The following is a 22,741-nucleotide window of genomic DNA, read 5'->3' on the forward strand; positions in this document are numbered from 1 at the left end:
GGGATGTAGGCCTCGTTAATTTTGTCTTTAGTGGTGTCAGTATTGAATTCTGTTCCTGTGTTGTTATCTTTGTTTCCTGTTTGTGAAAATGAACAAGGTATGTATAGGGTGAGGCTAATGATTCAATGATAAATAGCTGGCAGTAATAAACCAATAATGAGTGCAAAGGGTTATGGGAAATGCAGTCTAGAACACACAATGACACAAAGAGTGTGCCCTCTGGTGGTTAAGCTGGGCACTCCTATAACTGGCTGTGACAATTAGTTTGTCAGCGATTCATTCAAGAACTAAACAAGTGAATCATTTAATCATTTACTCCTTTCTCAAGGGAATATAATTCAATATATTATCATGACTCTTTCTGCATGTTATATTGTTACACCACTAGGTGTTGACACATAATACTCTTTATTAGTATGTCAATGAATCATTCACTCAAGTGATTCACTCAAGTGATTCACTCACAAACACAAATTCATTCAGGAAGTAAACAATTGAGTCATTGAATCATTCACTACTTTCATTTGTTCCACAACACTGATTCATTACGTTACTACTCTGAGACGTGCAACAGTTCTACAGTGGCTTGATTTTGTAAAAAAACAAACACAAAGTAACTGGTAATATAGTGTCTAAAATGCAAGTACTTACCTGTAGTAATGAAGTAATTTGTTTTATAGATTTAAAAAGAGCAAACAAACCTACTTTAATTAAAAAATAAATAAATACACACATACACATTTTATTGCTGTTTGTTCTCAGATGAGCCGAAAGAGAAGATGCATGTACAGTCGAGTATATCATGGAGAGACGCTGCTGACCATTGGATGCAAAGTTTCTTGTGAGAGAGTCAACATTGTACGTACATGCATTAATTCACGTTTCATCTAGCTTGTATGCACACCAGCAGCGAGAGCTTTGTGGAGTTTCGTTGTCTGCGTCCCAATGTGCATTCTATCCATCCTAAATTCTATTTGATATTAGTAATTTTCAATACTATAAGGTAGATAGGGTGGATAGTATGCACATTGGGACACAGGGAATGTGTTTGATGTGATGGCATCCACCTTATCTTGGAAGCCATTTTGTCTGAACATGCAAGACTTCTGATTCATTAGCTGCTACACGTAAATGACTAAGAACAACAAAGTACTGAAAACTGTAAAACTATTTGCACTACAATACAATAAAATACAATACAATACTATTATTAGAAGAAATACTACTTTGCAGTGTCAAGCAGTGGTTTTGTACAGCTAAAAACAACTAGCAAATGACAACAGAAGCCTCACACTTTTTGTCTGTTTGCAGGAAAGAAAGTGTTGTGCAGGTTATTATGGTATTAACTGCGAAAAGTGTCCGGGGCCAGAAGGTCAGTCCTGTTTCAGCAACGGTATGTGTGTAGATGGGATCAATGGAACAGGTGTCTGTCAGTGTAACCAGGGTTTTAACGGCACCGCGTGTGAGACTTGCCAAGCTGGAAAATATGGAATTCACTGTGATCAAGGTAATAAGCATTTAAAAATGTATACTTTAATCTACTGCAGGGTTTCTCAACTCTGGCCCACGAGATCCATTTCCCTGCAGATTTCAGCTCCAACCCTAATCAAACACACCTGAACAAGTTAATCAAGACTAGAAAGTTAGAGGCAGGTGAGTTTGATCAAGGTTGGAGTTAAACTCTGCAGGAAAATGGATCTCACGGGCTAGAGTTGAGATGCCCTGATCTACTGCATACTCTGTGAATAATTAGCTCATAAAGTACATAATCTTTGTTTAGAGTGCAAGTGCATTAACGGACGCTGCAAAGATGGTGTGGATGGAGACGGCAGCTGTACTTGTGATCTGGGCTGGAGAGGAATAAACTGCAACGTTGGTATGATACTCACCTGTAGTACAAATCCTTATACATACATTTGGATACCTTGCACCATCTGAGTATATAAAAAAATATGTTAATAAAATAGATGTTATATATATGTTTTCAGCCATTACATCAGATATGTGCGGAGGAAAATGCCACAGCAGTGCCAAGTAAGTTAAAGTACACTTTTTTTTTTTTACATTTTACCTTTTACATTATATTTACCTACAAGTTCAAAGAAAAATGGCCTTGTAAAGTCAATGCAAAAATCTTCCTCTTACAAATAAGCATTCTTTATGCAAAATAGGTAGATGCCATTAAAAAGTTTGAGATCTGAGAGACTTTTAAATGTTTTTGAAATAACTCCTATGCTCACCAAAGCTGCATTTATTTGATCAAAAATACAGAAAACAGTAATATTGTGAAATATTAGTTTGAAAGATCTAGATACATTTTTAAAGTGTAATGTTTTTGTGTGATGGCAAAGCTATATTTTCAGTAGCCAGTCTTTAGCCTTACATGATCCTTTAAAAATCATAGTAATATGCTGATATTTCTTTTTATTATTAGCATTTATTGTAAAATGCATGCTTTTGAAACAATGCAAGTCTTTACTGTGTTTTCATTCAAATTTACCTCTTCTTGCTGAATAAAAGTAATCTTGCTGACAGGAAACTTTTGAGTGGTAATGTGAATTTGGTTGAAATATTACCTTTTAAAAAAAACAACAACAACAAAACAAAATACTCACTCTTGCAGATAAAACTTCAGCCATTTTTTTTTTTAAAATAACAGTTTCAGCCATCTAAAATGTCTTCATCAGACATCAAGAACTTGTTTTCCTAACAGTGTCTTTATAGGAGTCTTTACAATTAGCAACAGGTGTACTGTCTAATTGTGGGGGAGTGGTTTGAAATTTGTTCCTAATTGAGCTAAATTGAATCCACTTGGGAACAATGTTTCTTAAAAAAAAAAAAAAAAAGTTGTATGAGACCTATATTTCAAAAAACAGCTTCACCTTTTGCTGATTGCAAAGACCTTATCTACAGTTGATTAAGCACTAAAATGTGACCTGGATTTGCTTTTGTGATATACATACTTTCTATGCTCTTTAAATATTGTGCTTATGACTTGGGTTTGATGTGTGTTGTAGCTGCTTGCTGAAAGTGGTGGACAGTACATATTACTGTAGTTGTGCTGCAGGGTTTCAGGGCAATGGCACATATTGCACAGGTAAGCATATCAAGAAACATCCAAACACTTTGCTGTCATAACATTTGTTGTCAATGAGTCTAAATGGTGATTTAATGTACTATATGTTGTCATCCCCAACCTAAGCGGTAGACGCATGTGCAGAGAATAACGGTGGCTGCTCCGTCAACGCTGTGTGCAAGCGAACTCTTCCAGGACGGAGAATATGCTTGTGCCACCCTGGTTATGCAGGCGATGGAAAAGTATGCGTCTGTAAGTGTGTGTGTCTGTTTAACATCCAGTTTGAAGGGTAGCAAACCCAAATCTCCTTGGTTTGATATACAGCAGATCCAGAGTGGATCAAAACCTTTCATCAAAGTTGTCCTAAAACCAAAACAATACCTGTTCTTGTCTTAGGACAGTTTAATTTTTTTGGTCCACTTCAAATGTTGATTACTGTATATTGTGAATGCAGTGCTGTGTATTCCAAATGAAACACACTTATTGCATTTTATATATGTTAATGAACATGTGTGTCTTTTGAAGCCATCAATCCATGTCTGGACGGTAATGGAGGATGCCATGCAGACGGTGACTGCATTCATACAGGGCCTAATAAGGTAAGAGGCAAATAGACCGCAAACAAACCAAATACAGTTTAATACATTAAACTTACAGAAACCCTGGAAGCAATGTAAATTTAATACAAGGTAAAGAAAACTGAAAGAATAAATTAAAGGGAACATGTCATTATGTTCTCTAAATGTACTATATTTACACTGCAAAATATGCCATCTTAGTTGGCTTGTTTTTTTTCTTCAGCTAAAATATTCAAAATTTCTTAAGGATTTTCTAGACAAGTAAATACTGTCTTTAAGTCAAACTTGAGTTTTTGCTTGAAACAACCTTAAATAATCTGCCAATGGAGTAAGCTAAATAACTTTGTTTTCTGTTTGAAATTAGATTTTGCTTACCCCATTAGCAGATTTTGCTTGTTCTAAGCAAAAACTCACTCCACCCACCCACTAGTTTTTACTTTTTCCTGATAAGACAACTTACGTCTCTAGAAAACCTCCTTGATTTAAGAATGTTTAAATATTTTGGCTGGAAATGAGACAAATCTAACAAAAAGTACTTTTGCAGTGTGGTAGCATATGCATTGTATTAACATCACAATCTACAACTTCCAACAGATCTTTAAGTTTGTAAGTAACTTTATTAATGAATATCTTTGCTACAGCCACCACTAGAATTAAATGGACTTTTACAGTGGAAAAAATAAAAAGGTCACAACATACACTAGCCCTAGTCTTACTATCCATTTTAAGGGCTTAGAGTCATGCTACAAAGCTACATTTAAACAATTTTATATAAATCGGCATTTAACCCTATAAATTATAATACTTTACAATAAAAATATATTTGGGGAAAAGAGAAAAAGACAAGACTTTATTTGTAACTTTATTTGTAATTTGAAACTCAACCATAGAATGAAGTTAATGACATTGTACATTTATTTAATTTCTTTTTCAGACAGCATGTTACTGCAAACTAGGCTTTTCCGGAGATGGAAAAGAATGTAAAGCCATCAATGTCTGTCTTGAGGTACGTGCTTTTGATAACTGCATTAAAAGGACAATATTACTGGTTCCAACTGGTCTTACATAGAACCTGGTCCTGGAAGGACAGTGTCCTGCAGAATTTAGCTCCAACCCTAATTAAACACTTGAACCAGCTAATCGAGGTTTTACTGGGCATGCTAGAAACTTCCATGTGGGTGTGTTGAAGCAAAACTCTGCAGGACACCAACACTCTAGGACAGAGTTTGGAGATTCAAGGCATAGAACAGGGGTTCTCAACTCTGGCCTGTGAGATCCATTTTCCTGCATAGTTTAGCTCCAACCTTGATCAGACTCAACTGCCTGTAACTTTCTAGTGATCATAAAGACCTTGATTACTTGTTCAGGTGTGTTTGATTAGGGCTGGAGCTGAACTATGCAGGAAAATGGATCTCTAATATCAAGTGCATCAACAGCACCAGAGTTGTTTACTGAACAAGTTTAACTCAAAATTGCCCTTAATCAAGAGACAGTGGTTTGATCAGAACAGACCTACTCGTTCATCCATTGTGAGTTACAACCCACCAGTTGAAAACCACTATTAGAAATGACACCGTTGCACTCAGCTCAAAGACTAACATGGAACAATGTCACCATTACTTATTTTCTGTCAGAAAAATGGAGGATGTCACAGGTATGCCCAATGTACCATGACAGGACCCCTGGAGAGGAACTGCACTTGTAGACCTGGCTTTATTGGAGATGGAGAAACTTGCAAAGGCACCCTGCAAAGAGTAAGTACAGCAAAATGTAAACAGACACACAAATGAAGCAATACATTAACAGTAACTAAATTCTTTACTTTTTAGGAGATCCGAAACAGAAATTTAGGAGACTTTTACCATGGACTTGTGGTAATGTTATTCTTACTCATTTTAACAATGTTTTTTTTTAGCAGCCTGAATGAGACTAATCTGAGTGAATTTACAGAGAAACAATATACCTGAACTTGGAAGTCGTGGTCCCTTCACAGTCTTTGTACCCAATTCAGACGCTTACAACAAACCAGAGGTAAGACTCAAATGTGATCAGATTAGGCAAAGTTTTGACTTGAATAACTTACCCAACACACCAACAGCAGCACTTTTCAGTTGTATTGAAGACTTGCGTTGCAACACTCTTAAAACTGATGTGCTGTTAATGCAGTTTCCTAACATATGTGAATCTAAAGAACAGCACACTGAGTTAAGAGACAATGTCAGAAATGTGCAGTTTAAAAAAAAAAAAAACTCACTTGTTGTGGCCTAGTACTGCTGCAGTAAAATTACAATTTAACCAAGCATGAGATGAAGCTTCTTGCATAGGTTCCAAACAACTGCCATGTTTTGCAGGTTCTATTCTTTCACAGCAGCAGAAAAAAAACATGAATACATGTTAAATAACATTAGCTAGAAAGGCAAAAATAACCCAAGTGTTATCTATCATAGTTAAACTTTTGAAAACATTTAATACAATACCTTGCAACCTTTAGTTCTCACTTCATTTTCAATGGGAGAGAGATGGCACAGTTCATCTGCAAACAAAGAAATCTTAGTTACCAAGTTAGTTTCCACTAGTTGGTATTGCTGCATTGGATTGAATCACATTATCTTGTACAGAAATACATGCAAGATTGCAAGCAGCACTCGACACACTGTGTACCAAAAAAAAAATCCATTACTAATTGACAAATTCTATAAAAGACTGAAATTCTAAGTAACATGACTTTAAAACAAGGATACCACCATTGAAAAGTTGAGGTATGAACCTGCTTGAAGGAACACAGTCATGCCGAGATTAGCTCCAAACCTAATTAAACATGTGAAAACAACCTTACTAGAAATTGGCAAACAAGTGTATGGTCAGAGCCAAACCAAAGCCAGAAAATGTCAGACAAAAGACATTGTAAAAGATTCTACTGCACTATAAAATTTGGCATTACATAGCAGAACTCGTGCAAATTAAAGTTATTGACCTGTTATGCACTTTGCCACAAGGCCTAGTAGATTGACTCTAGAGTTGACTCTTTGCTCAACCTCATGGCATTCAAAACCTTTGACTTTCTTTTGCAGAACACAAATGATACCAAGAAACAAAGCAACATCAGTAGTTTGTGTTACACGCACACAAAAAAAAGACTACCATAGTTCTTGGAACCACATGTCCCTGAGCCAATTTGGCTAAAGCTTATCTTGTTAGAAACACTTATGTTGTGATGGCCAAAACGTACCATTAGCAAGTGCAGGATATCACAAAGCAAGCTGATAGTGATATGGGAAAGGAACCTCCTGCAAAACAATAGGAAATGTATTTGAGTTCAAGTAAGGATTCAACATTAAAACACAAAATGAAACTCACCAAGTTGTACCTTATAGACCATGAGCAACCAAACTGCTAACCATACAGCAACAGACTAAACAGACCAGCTGCCTAAAGCTGGCTATTTAAATGTTAGAGGTATAGGCAGTGTGCCAGCTCATTGGCTGGCAAATTGGCTCGTTTGCATAGAATGCATTCTGATTGGCTGACAGATTACAAGTAGTGGACCTATCAGCTTGCACCATTACAGTCTGGAAGACTATCCATCATGTGACCTTGTGCCATGTGACTGAACTTAAACTCATGAAGTAAACAAAAAAACTGAAGAATATGTCCTAATGAGATTGTTAATAAGATAAACTCAAGAATAGAAAAGGAGAATTACAAACTTGAAAGCTTTAGGCTGCATTATGGAGTATTTAGTAAGAAAACATGGTTAATTGCCAAGAATCAGAATATAAGCTAAAATATGACCTTGTTTTATGTGATAGCCTATGATACATGTTATATGTCTCTTAATGAGCATCATGAATAGTAAAAGGAGATTGTGATGTGATTCGTCACTGCTTTTGTTTAGTTAAAAGACATTGTAAAGGGGACGCGTTGGGAAAATGCCAAAATCCTGAGGTACCACATAGTGGCTTGCCGTGCCCTCCTCCCAGAAGACCTTATGCAGCCTCGTAACCTGACCACACTTACCGGTGACATCCTCACCATTACGTACTCTGAGGTACAGTATGCCTGATGCATAGATAATTCAGATAATGTTGACCACATAAGATACATATTATGCATATTGACACTCATTATTTGTTTTCAGGATACTATATACATCAATAACAAAGCCAAAGTGGTGTTCAGTGATCTGGAAAGCAGCAATGGGATTTTCCATGAGATTGACACTGTTCTAGTACCTCCTGGTTTTCAGATTCAGAAAGACAAAGACCAAGATGGCACACCAGTATGTCCCCACATGATTACTCTGACTCTGACAATATTCTTTATTTATTACGTAATGATAAGAGTAAGCATGAAATTATGAAATTACACTGATGCATTTTGTATTTATTTGTCATTTTTATTTTGTCTAAAAGCGTAACCTCTCAGATGTGGTCAGTCTCCAAGGCTTCAAAACATTCTACAAGCTTCTAGAGGTAAAACAAGCTGTTTTAGTGGAACTTTTGTGCCTTTTTCTCATAATATCCAAGTCTCCTATCACCTTGTTTGTTTAAAGGACACAGATACAATAAAGTTGGTGATGGATCCAATTCATCAGCCGGTTACCCTGTTCCTGCCCACGGATGCTGCAATGGCCGCCCTGGCCCAAGAGCAGAAAGACTTCCTGTATGCGATGCATAACCGTGATCATCTAGCTGAGTATCTTAGATACCACATTGTGCGTGACACCAAGGTTGGTCTCTATCCAGTGTGTTGGGCATGACTGTAGTAGTGATCAAGACTTCAGTGTTGACTCCTTAATGCATAATTTAAATGTATTGCAAATTATTGTGTTTATTAGCTCCTGCCCTCAGAGCTCATCCATGCCAGCACTTTAAAGTCTCAGCAGGGCTCGGATCTGTCAGTGACCTGCATGGGCGAAGAGCAAATAGTGAGTAATTTTGGAGAAGAAAAATATTTGTGCATGAGAGTCATTCATTGTTTTATTTTAATCACTATGCATGCCATGCATATTTATCTCTCAGGGAGAGCTTTATGTGAATCATAAAAGCTGTCGGATTGTAAAGAGAAACATTGATTTCAATGGAGGCATGATTTATGGCATTGACTGTCTGCTGAATCCTCCGAGTGTTGGCGGGCGCTGTGACTATAAGCACACCATTGATTTCACTGTGAGTATTTTCACTTATTACATCTAAGTATGCGTAGCACATTGTGTGATGTGTACAGTATGTAGTGTGCAATATGCATCAATGCTAAAGTGATCTGATCAAATCAATGTATCTTTCTTCCCTTTGGTATCTTGAAAAACATTGTCAATTTTTTTTTTCCGGTTGTTATAGTTGGCTTGCAGGTATTGTGGTCGTTCTATTTTGGACTGCCCACTTGGAAGCAAGCCAAAGGTACTTTTTAATCTCTTTCAAAGCCAAACCTTACTTTATTAAATAATGGAGAAAAATATGTCTGAAAATTTGCCATCTATTTAGTCTGCACGTCTTTGGCGTCTAGTTAGTCTGCAACTTAGATGCTCTGGGTTTATTTTAAAATTGTAAAATTAAATAGTGGTGCATTTCCCCCCTCCATTTATGCATTTACTATTAAAATAGGAAGTTGGAGCAGAACATACTAAAGGGTTTATCCCTTGTTTTTAAATAGCCAGTAGCCCTTACCCCTTTTTGTTACAGTTATGAACCATGATTTGATGTTACAAAAGATTTCTATATCAAGTAAATATTGTTCATTTGAACTTTCTTTTCAAGGGATCCTGAAAAAAAAATCACAAACATATTAAGATGCTCAACAGTTTTCAACATCAACAATAATAATATGACCCTGGACTACAAAACCAGTCTTAAGTAGCATAGGTATTTTTGTAGCAATAGCCAAAAATACATTGTATGGGTCAAAATGATTGATTTTTCTTTTATGCCAAAAATCATCAGGATATTAAGTAAAGATCATGTTCCATGAAGATATTTTGTAAATTTGCTATCGTAAATATATCAAAACTTTTTGATTAGTAATACGCATTGCTAAGAACTTTATTTGGACTACTTTAAAGGCGATTTTCTGAATATTTAGATTTTTTTGCGCCCTCATATTCCAGATTTTCCAAATAGTTGTATCTTGGCCAAATACTATCCTATCATAACAAACCATACATCAATGGAAAGCTTAATTATATTTTATATTATATTATATTACTTTATATTACTATTTTGTTAATTATTAAGCTTTCAGATGATTATTAATAAAAAAAAGACCCTTATGACTGGTTTTGTGATCCAGGGTCACATATAATGTTTCTTGACCACTAAATCAGCATATTAGAAAGAACTCTGAAAAATCATGTGACATTGAAGACTGGAGTAACGTCTTTTGAAAATTCAGCATTGATATCACAGGAATAAATTACATTTAAAATTTACATTAAAATAAAATGCAGTTCATTTTAATTGTAATATGTTGTTTCACTTTTACTGTATTTTTCATCAAATAAACGCAGCCTTTGTAAGCATAAGAGACTTCTTCAAAAACATTTTCAAAATCTTACAGAAACCAAACTTTAACACTGAGAATAATTTAGTAACTTAGTGACTCCTAGTATGACAGCCTTTGACTAAAAGCCCAATTTATATCTAGTTAATACTGATACGGATACTGTATTAAAGACAAAACACTAATTCAGCTGTGTTTTCAATCTAGTCCGAACAAAAGTGTGTCCTTCCGGATTCGCTGATGTCTAGGTATCATGGATGTCAATCAATATGTACAGTGGTCATATGGAAGCCCAAGTGCTGTACAGGGTATTACGGCAGGGACTGTCTTGGTAAGCAGTGTCTCGCTGTATTATTCACAGTAAACTGTTGACATAGACCCCATTTTTTTTTGCATCTAAAAACCCTGAAATTTTAATAGAGGTGCAGTGGGGAAAATAATTATTTAATCCCCTGCTGATTTTGTATGTTTGCCCACTGACAAATAAATTATCATTCTATAATTTTAATGCTAGGTTTATTTTAACAGTGAGAGACAGAATAGCAACCAAAAATTCCAGAAAAATGCATTTCAAAAAAGTTTGAAATAGATTTGCATTTTAATGAGTGAAATAAGTATTTGACCCCTTCGCAAAACATGACTTGGTACTTGGTGGCAAAACCCTTTTTGGCAATCAGAAGTCAGACGTTTCTTGTAGTTGGCCACCAGGTTTGCACACATCTCAGGAGGGATTTTGTCCCACTCCTCTTTGCAAATCCTCTCCAAGTCATTAAGGTTTCTAGGCTGGCATTTGGCAACTCGAACCTTCAGCTCCCTCCACAGTTTTTCTACGGGATTAAGGTCTGAAGACCTTAATGTGCTTCTTCTTGAGCCACTCCTTTGTTGCCTTGGCCGTGTTTTTTGGATCTTTGTTATGCTGGAATACCCATCCACGACCCATTTTCAACGAGGGAAGGAGGTTCTCACCGTCCCTTTAATGCGGTGCAGTTGTCCTGTCCCCTTAGCAGAAAAACACCCCCAAAGAATAATATTTCCACCTCCATGTTTGACGGTGAGGATGGTGCTCTTGGGGTCAAGGGCAGCATTCCTCCTCCTCCAAACACGGCGAGTTGAGTTAATGCCAAAGAGCTTGATTTTGGTCTCATCTGACCACAACATTTTCACCCAGTTCTCCTCTGAATCATTGAGATGTTCATTGGCAAACTACAGATGGGCCTGTACATGTGCTTTCTTGAGCAGGGGGACCTTGCGGGCGCTGCAGGATTTTAGTCCTTTGCGGCGTAGTGTGCTACTAATTGTTTTCTTGAAAACTATGGTCCCAACTGCCTTGAGATCATTGACAAGATCCTCCCATGTAGTTTTGGGCTGATTCCTCACTGTTCTTATGATCAGTGATGACCGGAATCAAACTTCACGAGGTGAGATCTTGCATGGAGCCCCAGACCGAGGGAGATTGACAGTTATTTTGTGTTTCTTTATTTGCAAATAATCGCACCAGCTGTTTTAACCTTCTCACCAAGCTGCTTGGCGATGGTCTTGTAGCCCATTCTAGCCTTGTGTAGGACATCCTTAGACGGCTCTTTGATCTTGGTCAAGAGTTTGGAATCCGATTGATTGCTTCTGTGCACAGGTGACTTTTATACAGGTAACAAACTGAGATTAGGAGCACTTCCTTTTAGAGAGTGCTCCTAATCTAATCATGTTACCTGTATAAAAGACACCTGGGAGCCTAAAATCTTGCTGATCGATAGGGAATCAAATATTTACTTCACTCATTAAAACGAAAATAAATGTATAACTTTTTTGAAATGCGTTTTTCTGGATTTTGTTGTTGTTATTTTGTCTCTCACTGTTAAAATAAACCTACCATTAAAATTATAGACTGATCATTTCTTTTCAGTGGGCAAATCCGCAATGGATCAAAAAAACATTTTATTTACTGCATGTAGACAACCAGTTGATAAGAACATTCTCCTGTTCTCCAGCATGTCCTGGGGGTCCAGGATCTTCTTGCAGCAACCATGGCAAGTGTGACGAGGATCATTTAGGCAATGGCACCTGCACTTGCGATACTGGATTCACTGGTGTAGCCTGTGAGCTGTGTGTGGATGGCCATTTTGGACCGGAATGCAAAGGTAAGGCTTTTTCAAAAAAATAATAAATATATTATTTATATAACACTGTATATAATTATAAACTTGGTTTGTTTTCTTATCCTAAGCCTGCAACTGTACAGAGCATGGGTCATGTGATGAGGGTCCTAAAGGTACCGGTTCATGTTTTTGTGAAGAAGGCTGGACTGGTTTGCGATGTGAGAACAAACTAGGTACAGACCTTCAGGTTATTCTTTTGTTTTTGGCTTATATACAATACTAGAAAAAGACAAAGCATTGCTTTATACCTGTAAATCCATTTTGTGTGTTTCTGATGTTTCAGCCGATGGTCCTGTTTGCAATCCAGCTTGCCATGAGAAGGGCGTCTGTATGGAGAATAACACCTGTGTCTGTAAACCCTTCTATGAAGGAGATGGTATCACCTGCACAGGTACATACTTGAAGATCTCAATAGCAAAATAATGATAATTAAACAAAAGTAGAAATCGTCCACTCACTCTTACCTCTTATGTAGCGGCCAATATGTGCAAGTACTGGAACGGCGGCTGTTCTAAGGATGCTAAATGCAGCCAGAAGGGTGAAAAGGTGACCTGCACGTGTCTCAAAGGTTACTCTGGCGATGGCTTCGTGTGCACACCGGTCGACCCCTGTGCTGATGGTGAAAACGGCGGGTGTCACGAACACGCTATCTGCACCATGACTGGAGCTGTAAGCAGAAATTTCTTTCTTTATAGTTCTTTTAACAGAATGTGATCTTTACACATTCAGAAATATATTTAATGTGCATTTGTTTCCAGGGAAAGAGGAAGTGTGACTGTAAAGACAACTATATTGGAGATGGGATTGACTGTGAAGCGAAGCAGTTGCCAGTCAATCGCTGTCTACAGGATAATGGACAGTGCCATTCAGATGCTCAGTGCACGGACTTGCACTACGAGGGTACGTGTTTTTTTATATCCACTATTGGCATGGCTCAAAATCTCCAAAAATATTGTGTATTATAAAATGTGCTGGAGGGGTTTGAAATGGTTTTTGCATAGTCCATTATACTTATATTTATTTTACTAATTTATTTAAATTTAATTTTATTTAATTAAAGTTAATAAGTTATTAAAATTAAATTAAAAGGGAATTTAAAAAAGGGATTTTTAAAAGTACAATTAATTTATTTAATACATTTTTATTCTAAAAAAATAGTATAATTTAATTTATTTAAATTACATTTTATTTTATTTAAATCTAATTAAATTAGACTCATTTTAAATTTAAAAAATAATTATAATAATCACTCTTCAGTACGGCATGAAATATTTAAAATGATAAATGATTTTTTTTTATGAATGGCTTAAATAAATTACATGTTGTTCAGAGACTGACATGTTTGACTTATCAAATGTTACAATCAGCTGTCGCAAATATGTTGACTTTTGAAAATTAAGGAAAAGAGTGTTTTTGCACAAAGTTGTTTTTATTGTCTCTTACAACAAAAAAAATTGCATTTAACCCCATGAAAATGCATATCCTGTTATAAATAAAAGTGGAATCAATTTATTTAAAAATTAAATAAATGTAAGAATTAAATAACTCATTTAAGAATTATTAAACATTATTCATGTACATAATTTATTTATTTAAAATGAAATCAAATTAGAATTATTTGAAGTGTAAAAAAAATATAATAGTAATACCTCATCAGTACTGAATGTAATGTAATTTTTGTCATATTGCTCATCGCAAGCCATTCTGGGATAGTTTTCTTGACAATGTTGCTTTAGAAAGCAGCCAAAACAAAGTGTCGTATGCTTTGTAATAACCTATGATGCCTTAAAATGTTGTCTAAGTACGTAGTTCACTAGTCTAATGATTTTTTTTCTTCTTTTAGATAAAATATTGGGGGTTTTCCATCATCGTACCTCAAAGGGAACCTACAAACTCAACTACACAATGGCACAGGAGGCCTGCAAAGAAGCTGGAGGCACTATCGCTACCTACACACAGCTGTCCTATGCCCAGCAGGTGCCGCTCTTACAATAACACAGTAATATTTGGCTGCCATACGATTAGCTCTTGATGTCTGAATGTTATTGGGTGTCTTTTCTCTTTGTCCTGCAGGGTGGTTATAACTTGTGTGCAGCAGGCTGGCTTGACAAAGCAAGGGTAGCGTATCCCATGAGCTTCTCTAACCCTAAATGTGGCTTTGGACACGTGGGGATTGTGGACTATGGCATCCGCACTAACCTGAGTGAGATGTGGGACACATTCTGCTATAGAGTGAAAGGTAGAAGTCTTTATGGGCTATATGTGAAGATGTGTATACAAGCAGTTTTGAGTTTAGACGGTTTGTGTGTGTTTCAGATGTGAAGTGTGAGTGTAAAATCGGCTACATTGGTGACGGATACTCCTGTACTGGAAACTTGCTGCAGGTTCTCTCAGGCAGACCAACCCTGTCGAACTTCCTGTCTGTGAGTACAGCTTGTCTGATTATTTGTTTTTTGTTAACTCTGTTGATAACACCAGCATTTGCTGGTTAGGTATGTTTTAAAGCTGGTTTAAGCTGGTCCTAAACAACTAGCTCCAACTCATAACCATCTTAAACCAGCTCAAACCAGCTCCCATGCTAAAAAAACATACCTAACCAGCATATGCTGTTTTTTTTCAACAGGGAAAGCATTAAAGTGATTTATTTATGAACATGGTGAACCTTTTATGATGTTGATACATTACTCCTCTTTTTTTTTTTTTTTTTTTTTTAGCAAATCCTGAATTACTCGACTTCAGCATCAGGAAAAGAGTTTGTGAATCGCCTAAGTAACATTACTATCCAGTCCACTCTCTTTGTACCTGACAATGATGGCCTCTTCAGCAATCAGGTGACTCCCACATCCTTTCATACTTTGAATTTAAACAAAATGGCAACAAAAATCAAAAGTAAAATGTCATTTCACTTTTATTCTCACATTAACCCGTTGATGCATGACTTGCACTACAGTGGACAGATTTTAAAAGCAATTCATCTCATAATTATATTTTAAAGAGAAAAAAATATTTGATGTGATATTATAAAGACAACATGTTATTGTCAGAATTAAATAGTGGCTTTTATACTGTCACTATGCTAAAGCCAAAGCACGTTATTAAAATATCCCCCGGTTTCACAGACAGCCTAACCCTAGACTAAATTGCAAGTCTGAGCTGTTTCAAATGAAGAAAACTTGCACTGACTGATCTTAAAATATATCTTTTAAGATATATGTGACCCTGGACCACAAAACCACAAAAAAGTCTTAAGTCGCTGGGGTATATTTGTAGCTACAGCCAAAAATACATTGTATGGGTCAAAATGATTGATTTTTCTTTTATGCCAAAAATCATTAGGATATTAAGTTAAGATCATGTTCCATGAAGATTTTTTGTCAAATTCCTACTATAAATATATCAAAATGTAATTTTTGATTAGTAATATGCATTGTTAAGAACTTAATTTGGACAACTTTAAAGGTGATTTTCTCAGTATTTAGATTTTTTTGCACCCTCAGATTCCAGATTTTCAAATAGATGTATCTCGGCCAAATATTGTCCTATCCTAACAAACCATACATCAATAGAAAGCTTATTTATTGAACTTTCATATGATGTATACATCTCAGTTTTGTAAAATTTTACCTTATGACTGGTTTTGTGGTCCAGGGTCACATATTATCTTTGTTTTGTCTGAAGATGGACACCAGTAATGTTTTTTTCCTAGGCATTTTTATAAAAATTACTTAAATGTCCTAATTGAAACCTAAGTCCTGTCTGTGAAACCAGGCCATTATCTTAATCTTTATCTTTACCAGGCCAATACTGTAAAATATCAATTTAAACAACTCATTTGAAAAAACTTTAGTTTTCTTATTAAAATTTTTGTCAGGATTCTTTAAGTACAAAGAACATTTATTTGAAATAGAAATTTGGTCTTTGTCACTTTTTGATCTATTTAATGCATCCTTGCTAAATGAATAATTATGAGTATTAATTTCTTAAAAAAAAAAAAAAAAAAAAAAAAGTAGTACTGACCCCAAAGTTTTAACCCCTTAAGCTCTGCAGCATATTTTGGATTTTTTTCAGAGTTAGGCACACCAGAATTTAAGAGAGCGCCCTAACCACATACTTTGGAATAAATTGATAAAAATGGTCTCATTTGACAGGAAACTTTCTGAATTTTAAAACATGAGTAAATTTTTGCATATTTTGTATTGTATATGTTTGTAATATTGTCATAAACACAGTCAAAAAGTCAGATTTTTATATATATTTTTTATTATTTTTTTTATGTATATATCTGTAAATTAGGAAAAGTTTGGTCTATGTTCCTTCAAGAGGTCTCATTTTATTCCACTAGGTGGCAGTAAACACGGGAAAAAAGAATTTTGTTGATAACATCTTCCAAGCAAAAGTTATTTAGCTTTGACTGAAATGAGGCATTGGAGTCTCCTTTAATTCTCTTTTTTTTTTTTCTGAATGCAGTAGACACACCTGAACTTAAAAGAGCGCCCTAACCACATACTTTGGAATAAATTGATAAAAATGGTCTCATTTGACAGGAAATATTCAGTGTTTTAAAACATGGGTAAAATATTGCATATTTTGGATTTCATATTTTTACAATATTGTCATAAACACAAAGAAAAAGTAAGAAAAATTATTATTGTTTTAATTTAGTTGTTATTTAGAAGTCTGTAAATAAGGACCAGTTAGGTCTATGTTCCTTTAGGAGGATTCTTTTGATTCCTCTAGGTGGCAGTAAACACAGGAAAAAAGAATTTTGTTGATAACATCTTCCAAGCAAAAGTTATTTAGCTTTGACTGAAAGGAGGCATAGGAATCTCCAATTGTGCTTTTACATTATTCATTTTTGATTTCTGAAAGCAGTAGACACACCAAAGGGCGCCCTACCCATATACTTCGGAATAAACTGACAGAAATGGTCTCATTTTAAAGAAAACAACCTAAGCTAAAAGCTGATATAGGATTTTAGTCTAGTATGTGAACACAGATGTAGTTATCAGTGCAGAAATATGATGCAAAAGTTTGCTTGTTCACAGGAGTCATTTCAGTTTTTGTGTTTCTTTTGAAATTATTCTTCGATATTTTACTGTAATGTGAAAAATCTGTGAAGTGAAGCACATATTTATATTCCTGAGAGTAAGAGCTTTCATTTGATATATGACTTGTCTATTTTTAGTGAGTTTGTGTGCCATAAATATGAAACATCATTATTTGTCTGATTTTCTCGAGGGGGGGGGGAGGTTGCGCAATAACGAATTTAGACTGTATTTTTTTTTTTTTATGTAAAATTAATGCAAATATCATGGGATTCGCAAGAAAGCAGAGGTTCTAAGCTTTCAAAAAATACCATATATGTCTAGTTTTGTGCTTCACAGTTCATAGATTTAAAAAAAATTATACGATGACCCCCCCCCGTGGACCCGTCGGTGGGTCCAAGGGAGTGGCCAGAGCTGAAGAGATTTTAGTTGATATTTAGAAGTCTGTAATTTAGGACCTGTTTGGTCTATTTCCCAGCAGAAAGTTTCTTTTGATTCCACAAGGTGGCAGGAAACACGAGAAAAAAGAATTTTGTTGATAACATCTTCCAAGCAAAAGTTATTTAGCTTTGACTGAAAGGAGGCATAAGAATCTCCGATTGTGCTTTTGCATTAGTAATTTTTTTTCAATTTCTGAAAGCAGTAGACACACCAAAGGGCGCCCTACCCATATACTTCGGAATAAACTGACAGAAATGGTCTCATTTTGAAGAAAACAACCTAAGCTAAAAGTTGATATAGGATTTTAGGCTAGTATGTGAGCACAGATGTAGTTATTAGTGCAGAAATATAATGCAAAAGTTTGCTTGTTCACAGGAGTCATTTCAGTTTTCGTGATTCTTTTGAAATTATTCTTCGATATTTTACTGTAATGTGAAAAATCTGTGAAGTGAAGCACATATTTATATTCCTGAGAGTAAGAGCTTTCATTTGATATATGACTTGTCTATTTTTAGTGAGTTTGTGTGCCATAAATATGAAACATCATTATTTGTCTGATTTTCTCGAGGGGGGGGGGGAGGTTGCGCAATAACAAATTTAGACTGTATTTTTTTTTTTTATGTAAAATTAATGCAAATATCATTGGATTCGCAAGAAAGCAGAGGTTCTAAGCTTTCAAAAAATACCATATATGTCTAGTTTTGTGCTTAACAATTAATAGATTTTTTTAAAATAATACAATGACCCCCCTGCGGACCCACCGGTGGGTCCTAGGGCGTGGCCAGAGCTTAAGGGGTTAAATGATGCGTACTATGGACTCTTTGAAAGGAATAAATACGAGATAGGAGTAAAACATTTCAATGCTTTCCCTCACAATTTTATCATTGGGTAATTATACTGTATATAAATTATGTGCACCAGGGAGCTGCTATTAATATGCGGGCATTAAAATCGATTTTGAATGCGTGCTCGCTTTTTACTTTCACTTCCGAGATTCGCGATCACACGTACTCTGTGTATACTACAGATTACAAGATTAAATGTAGATTTTACAAGATTAGATGTTACTTCGTTTATGTGGTAAGTGAAATTTTATGTACTGTAATGTAACAGGCTACCGCTAGCAAGTGCCTAACTATGTCCATTTAGTGTCTCCGTAGAACGTGTTATTAATTTTTCATGCCTTTTTGAATACGGATTCACGCTTCCAGCACATCCCCAGTTTAAATCACATCCTCCTTGGTTAAAGCCTTTTATGTGTTCAACAGACTTTGAGTGGCAGAGACATTGAGCACCATCTCCTGGATGGGAGGGCTTTAGTACTGCAGGCACTTATTAACATCACTCATGTCCGAACACGACTGGGACACAGCCTGACTATCACCGGTGTGCCTGATCTCCAAAACCCTCAAATAATGGTGAGCATGCAAACTTACTTCCATTATGTCAAATCATTTGAGTCGCATGGATAAACTCTGTTTGTCGTAACTCTCACCTTCACAGACCTCCTCAGGATACATCAACGACCGTTATGTCATAGACTCAGACATTTTGGCATCCAATGGGGTCATCCATGTTCTCCAGGGCCCACTGAAAGCACCTCCCCCTCCACCTCCATCCTTTCACCCGGCTCATAAGGCTGGAATGGGCATTGGCGTCCTGGGGCTCATCATCCTCATCGTAGCAGCTGGATTTGTGGGATACAATTTCTACACACATAAAACAAAGCCGTTCCAGTTCCATTATTTCAAGGTAATCCTTGTTTGTGTTCACGTTTTGATATCAGAGCTGTCAAAATTCACTATTAGTGGATAAATAAGTTAACTATTTGTCAATTATTTATTTAGAATTAGGCAGAAAGCTTAAAGGATTGGTTCACTTCCAGAATAAAAAAATCCTGATAGTTTACTCACCCCCATGTCATCCAAGATGTTCGTGTCTTTCTTTCTTCAGTCGAAAAGAAATTAAGGTTTTTGAGGAAAACATTCCAGGATGTTTCTCCATATAGTGGACTTCAGTGGGAGCCAATGAGTTGAAGGCCCAAATCGCAGTTTCAACACGATCCCAGCCGAGGAAGAAGGGTCTTGTCTAGTGAAACCATCTGTCAAAAAAAAAAAAAAAGTCAATATAATTGTAACCGCCAATGCTTGTCTTGCACTCGCTCGACTTCATGCATTACATAGTCACGTTGGAAAGGTCATGCTCAACACTACAAAAATACAAAAAAAGTAAAACAGCGTGGGACAATTTTGAAGTTGGAGGAGAAAATGAGATGGAGTTTTTCGCCCTACCCTATCATTTTTAACCAGATGAAGAACTAACCACGCATGACCTTTCCAATGTGATTGTGTAATGTGTAAAGACCCGCATGAGCATCGCAGATGAGCATTTGTGGTTAAAAAGTATATATAGTTATATTTTTTTTAAGAAAATGACTGATCGGTTCGCTAGATAAAACCCTTATTTCTTGGCTGGGATCGTCTAGAGCCCTTTGAAGCTGCACTGAAACTTCAATTTGGACCTTCAACCCCTTGAACCCCACTAAATGAAGAAAAATCCAGGAATGTTTTTTTCAAAAACCTTAATTTCTTTTCGAATGAAGACAGACAGACATTAACATCTTGGAAGATAAGATCTTGGAAGTGAACTAATCCCTTACAGAAATTATTTTGTGTATTAGATTGATTGCAATTAAATATCGATTGACAGATCTATTACATATATGTGACCCTGGACCACAAAACCAGTCTTAAGTCGCTGGGGTATATTTGTAGCAATAGCCAAAAATACATTGTATGGGTCAAAATTATTGATTTTTCTTTTATGTCAAAAATCATTAGGAAATTAAGTAAAGATCATGTTCCATGAAGATTTTTTGTAAAATTCCTACTGTAAATATATCAAAATGTAATTTTTGATTAGTAATATGCATTGCTAAGAACTTAATCTGGACAACTTTAAAGGTGTTTTTCTCAATATTTAGATTTTTTGCACCCTTAGATTTCAGATTTTCAAATAGATGTATCTCGGCCAAATATTGTCCTATCCTAACAAACCATACATCAATAGAAAGCTTATTTATTGAGCTTTCATATGATGTATATATCTCAGTTTTGTAAAATTTAACCTTATGACTGGTTTTGTGGTCCAGGGTCACATATGTTTTTTTTCTGGCTATATGTGGTGTGTTTGTACATAATCACTTTATTATATTGTTAGGAGGATGAAGATGTGAACCCACCAGAAACCAGTCCAAACATCAGTAATCCTGTGTATGATGCTTTACCCGACACAAAAGAGCAAACTCCAGCGGTCAGCGAGTCAAACGTAAGAGATTCTAAATAAACCTAATAACCTATACAGAACATTCTCTAATAGTTTTTTAATAACCTCAAACTAACCTTCCCAGAATATTGCAAGAAAGTTTATTTATTTTTTGTCTTAGAAGACTCATTTGACAGTACACCAGCCTTCCCTATCATATTTCTTCAAATGAATGTCTCTTCAAGATGTTCATGTCTTTCTTTTCCAGTCGTAAAGAAACTGTTTTTTTAGGATTTCTCTCCATATAGTGGACTTCTATGGTGCCCGTGAGTTTGAACTTCCAAAATGCAGTTTAAATGCAGCTTCAAAAGGCTCAAAATGATCCCAGCCCAGGAAGAAGGGTCTTATCTAGTGAAAGGATCATTTATTTTCTAAAAAAAAATTGACAATTTATATACTTGAAACTCAAATGCTCGTCTTGTCTAGCTCTGCATCAACTCTGTGTATTCCGGTTTATGACAGTTAGGGTATGTCGAAAAATGCCCATCTTATTTTCTACATCGCTGCAGAAGTACTGACCCAGTGATTACAACGTGAAAGTGCAAAGAAGATCAAATGCCCTTTCCAAAAAAAGGTAAAACAGCAATGTTTTTAATTTTTCGCCATACCCTAACTGTAGTGAACCGGCTTTAGAGCCCTTTGAAGCTGCATTTAAACTGCATTTTGGAAGTTCAAATTCTGTAGTCCAGTATATGGAGAGAAATAAAAAACAATTTCTTTACGACTGAAGAAAGAAAGACATGAACATCTTGGATGACAAGGGGCCGAGTAAATTATCTGTACATTTTTGTTCTGCAAGTGAACTTCTCCTTTAAAAAGAATCTGTTTTGTCTTCTGGTAAAGGAAGAAGACAAGCATCAAGTGATTTCCAGTGGATCCTATGACCTCCTCCAGGACAGCTGAAATCTGCACGTCAAGCGTAAGCTACGGAATTCTTTGAATCCTCTCTGTAGCAGAGCAGTGGGACATTCTGCTGCGGTTCTCCTTGAGAACACAAGAGGACTCTGTGAACTCCATGTCACAGTGATGGGACAGTGGAACACTAACGTTAGAGACTGAGAAATCAGTCTGAATCTACTGAGGTTGTGTATGCATGTTTTTGTTTTGGGATGAGAGATTATTTGAATGTGTAAATGTTTTGAACTTGTTACCAGCAGTCTCTAAATTCTGTTGTACCGCAGGCTTTAATAAACGTCCATCATACAATGTTTTAAATAACTGCCCTGCTCAAAGCACTAATTAAATGAAGAAAAAACTGTGAAGGCTGTGCAAAAGTCTTTTGGAGTTGCAGTCTTTGACACATGCTTAATTATCCAAAGCACCTTAAAGTACATGCACCTGAAAATCATTTTCCGTTAAACAAAATGGTAAAAAGCGATGGCGTATGTGACAATTTTGTGTTCAGTTTTCATTTTGGACAAACGTTGTGCACTCTGAATTAAAAAAACTATAAGAATCATGAAATTTAAATGAAACACTGTGGAAGAAGATTCAGAGGTAAGAGTTGATAATTTGCCAAACTGCACACATCAATACATAATTTGGGATGCAACTACCTTTCTTTTTATGATAATTGATTTCCTTTTGTTTTTTCTCAAAAAATAAAAGTGTATACCATGGGCATTTGAC

At 35.9% G+C, this 22,741-nt stretch overlaps 1 protein-coding gene across 1 annotated transcript in view; it reads left to right on the plus strand.

Annotated features, from left to right (window-relative positions):
• stab2 (stabilin 2) overlaps positions 1-22,374 on the plus strand; it is a 40,429-nt gene extending 18,055 nt beyond the window's left edge. Inside the window, exons 37-68 of the mRNA XM_073838040.1 lie at positions 763-858; positions 1,312-1,507; positions 1,781-1,876; positions 1,989-2,034; positions 3,018-3,097; positions 3,203-3,328; positions 3,602-3,675; positions 4,589-4,660; positions 5,289-5,408; positions 5,484-5,528; positions 5,605-5,685; positions 7,550-7,702; positions 7,793-7,933; positions 8,067-8,126; positions 8,207-8,383; positions 8,492-8,581; positions 8,676-8,822; positions 8,994-9,053; positions 10,357-10,480; positions 12,135-12,284; positions 12,371-12,475; positions 12,586-12,693; positions 12,778-12,971; positions 13,061-13,202; positions 14,146-14,279; positions 14,376-14,541; positions 14,619-14,725; positions 15,017-15,133; positions 19,057-19,206; positions 19,292-19,540; positions 21,008-21,115; positions 21,956-22,374. Coding sequence (XP_073694141.1) covers positions 763-858; positions 1,312-1,507; positions 1,781-1,876; positions 1,989-2,034; positions 3,018-3,097; positions 3,203-3,328; positions 3,602-3,675; positions 4,589-4,660; positions 5,289-5,408; positions 5,484-5,528; positions 5,605-5,685; positions 7,550-7,702; positions 7,793-7,933; positions 8,067-8,126; positions 8,207-8,383; positions 8,492-8,581; positions 8,676-8,822; positions 8,994-9,053; positions 10,357-10,480; positions 12,135-12,284; positions 12,371-12,475; positions 12,586-12,693; positions 12,778-12,971; positions 13,061-13,202; positions 14,146-14,279; positions 14,376-14,541; positions 14,619-14,725; positions 15,017-15,133; positions 19,057-19,206; positions 19,292-19,540; positions 21,008-21,115; positions 21,956-22,015 — 3,774 coding nt within the window. The 3' untranslated portion in view covers positions 22,016-22,374. The remainder of the gene's footprint in view (positions 1-762; positions 859-1,311; positions 1,508-1,780; positions 1,877-1,988; positions 2,035-3,017; positions 3,098-3,202; positions 3,329-3,601; positions 3,676-4,588; positions 4,661-5,288; positions 5,409-5,483; positions 5,529-5,604; positions 5,686-7,549; positions 7,703-7,792; positions 7,934-8,066; positions 8,127-8,206; positions 8,384-8,491; positions 8,582-8,675; positions 8,823-8,993; positions 9,054-10,356; positions 10,481-12,134; positions 12,285-12,370; positions 12,476-12,585; positions 12,694-12,777; positions 12,972-13,060; positions 13,203-14,145; positions 14,280-14,375; positions 14,542-14,618; positions 14,726-15,016; positions 15,134-19,056; positions 19,207-19,291; positions 19,541-21,007; positions 21,116-21,955) is intronic.
• The last annotated feature ends 367 nt before the right edge of the window (positions 22,375-22,741 follow it).

This window comes from Garra rufa, chromosome 4, assembly GCF_049309525.1.
Source record: "Garra rufa chromosome 4, GarRuf1.0, whole genome shotgun sequence".
Classification (NCBI taxonomy): Eukaryota; Metazoa; Chordata; class Actinopteri; order Cypriniformes; family Cyprinidae; genus Garra; species Garra rufa.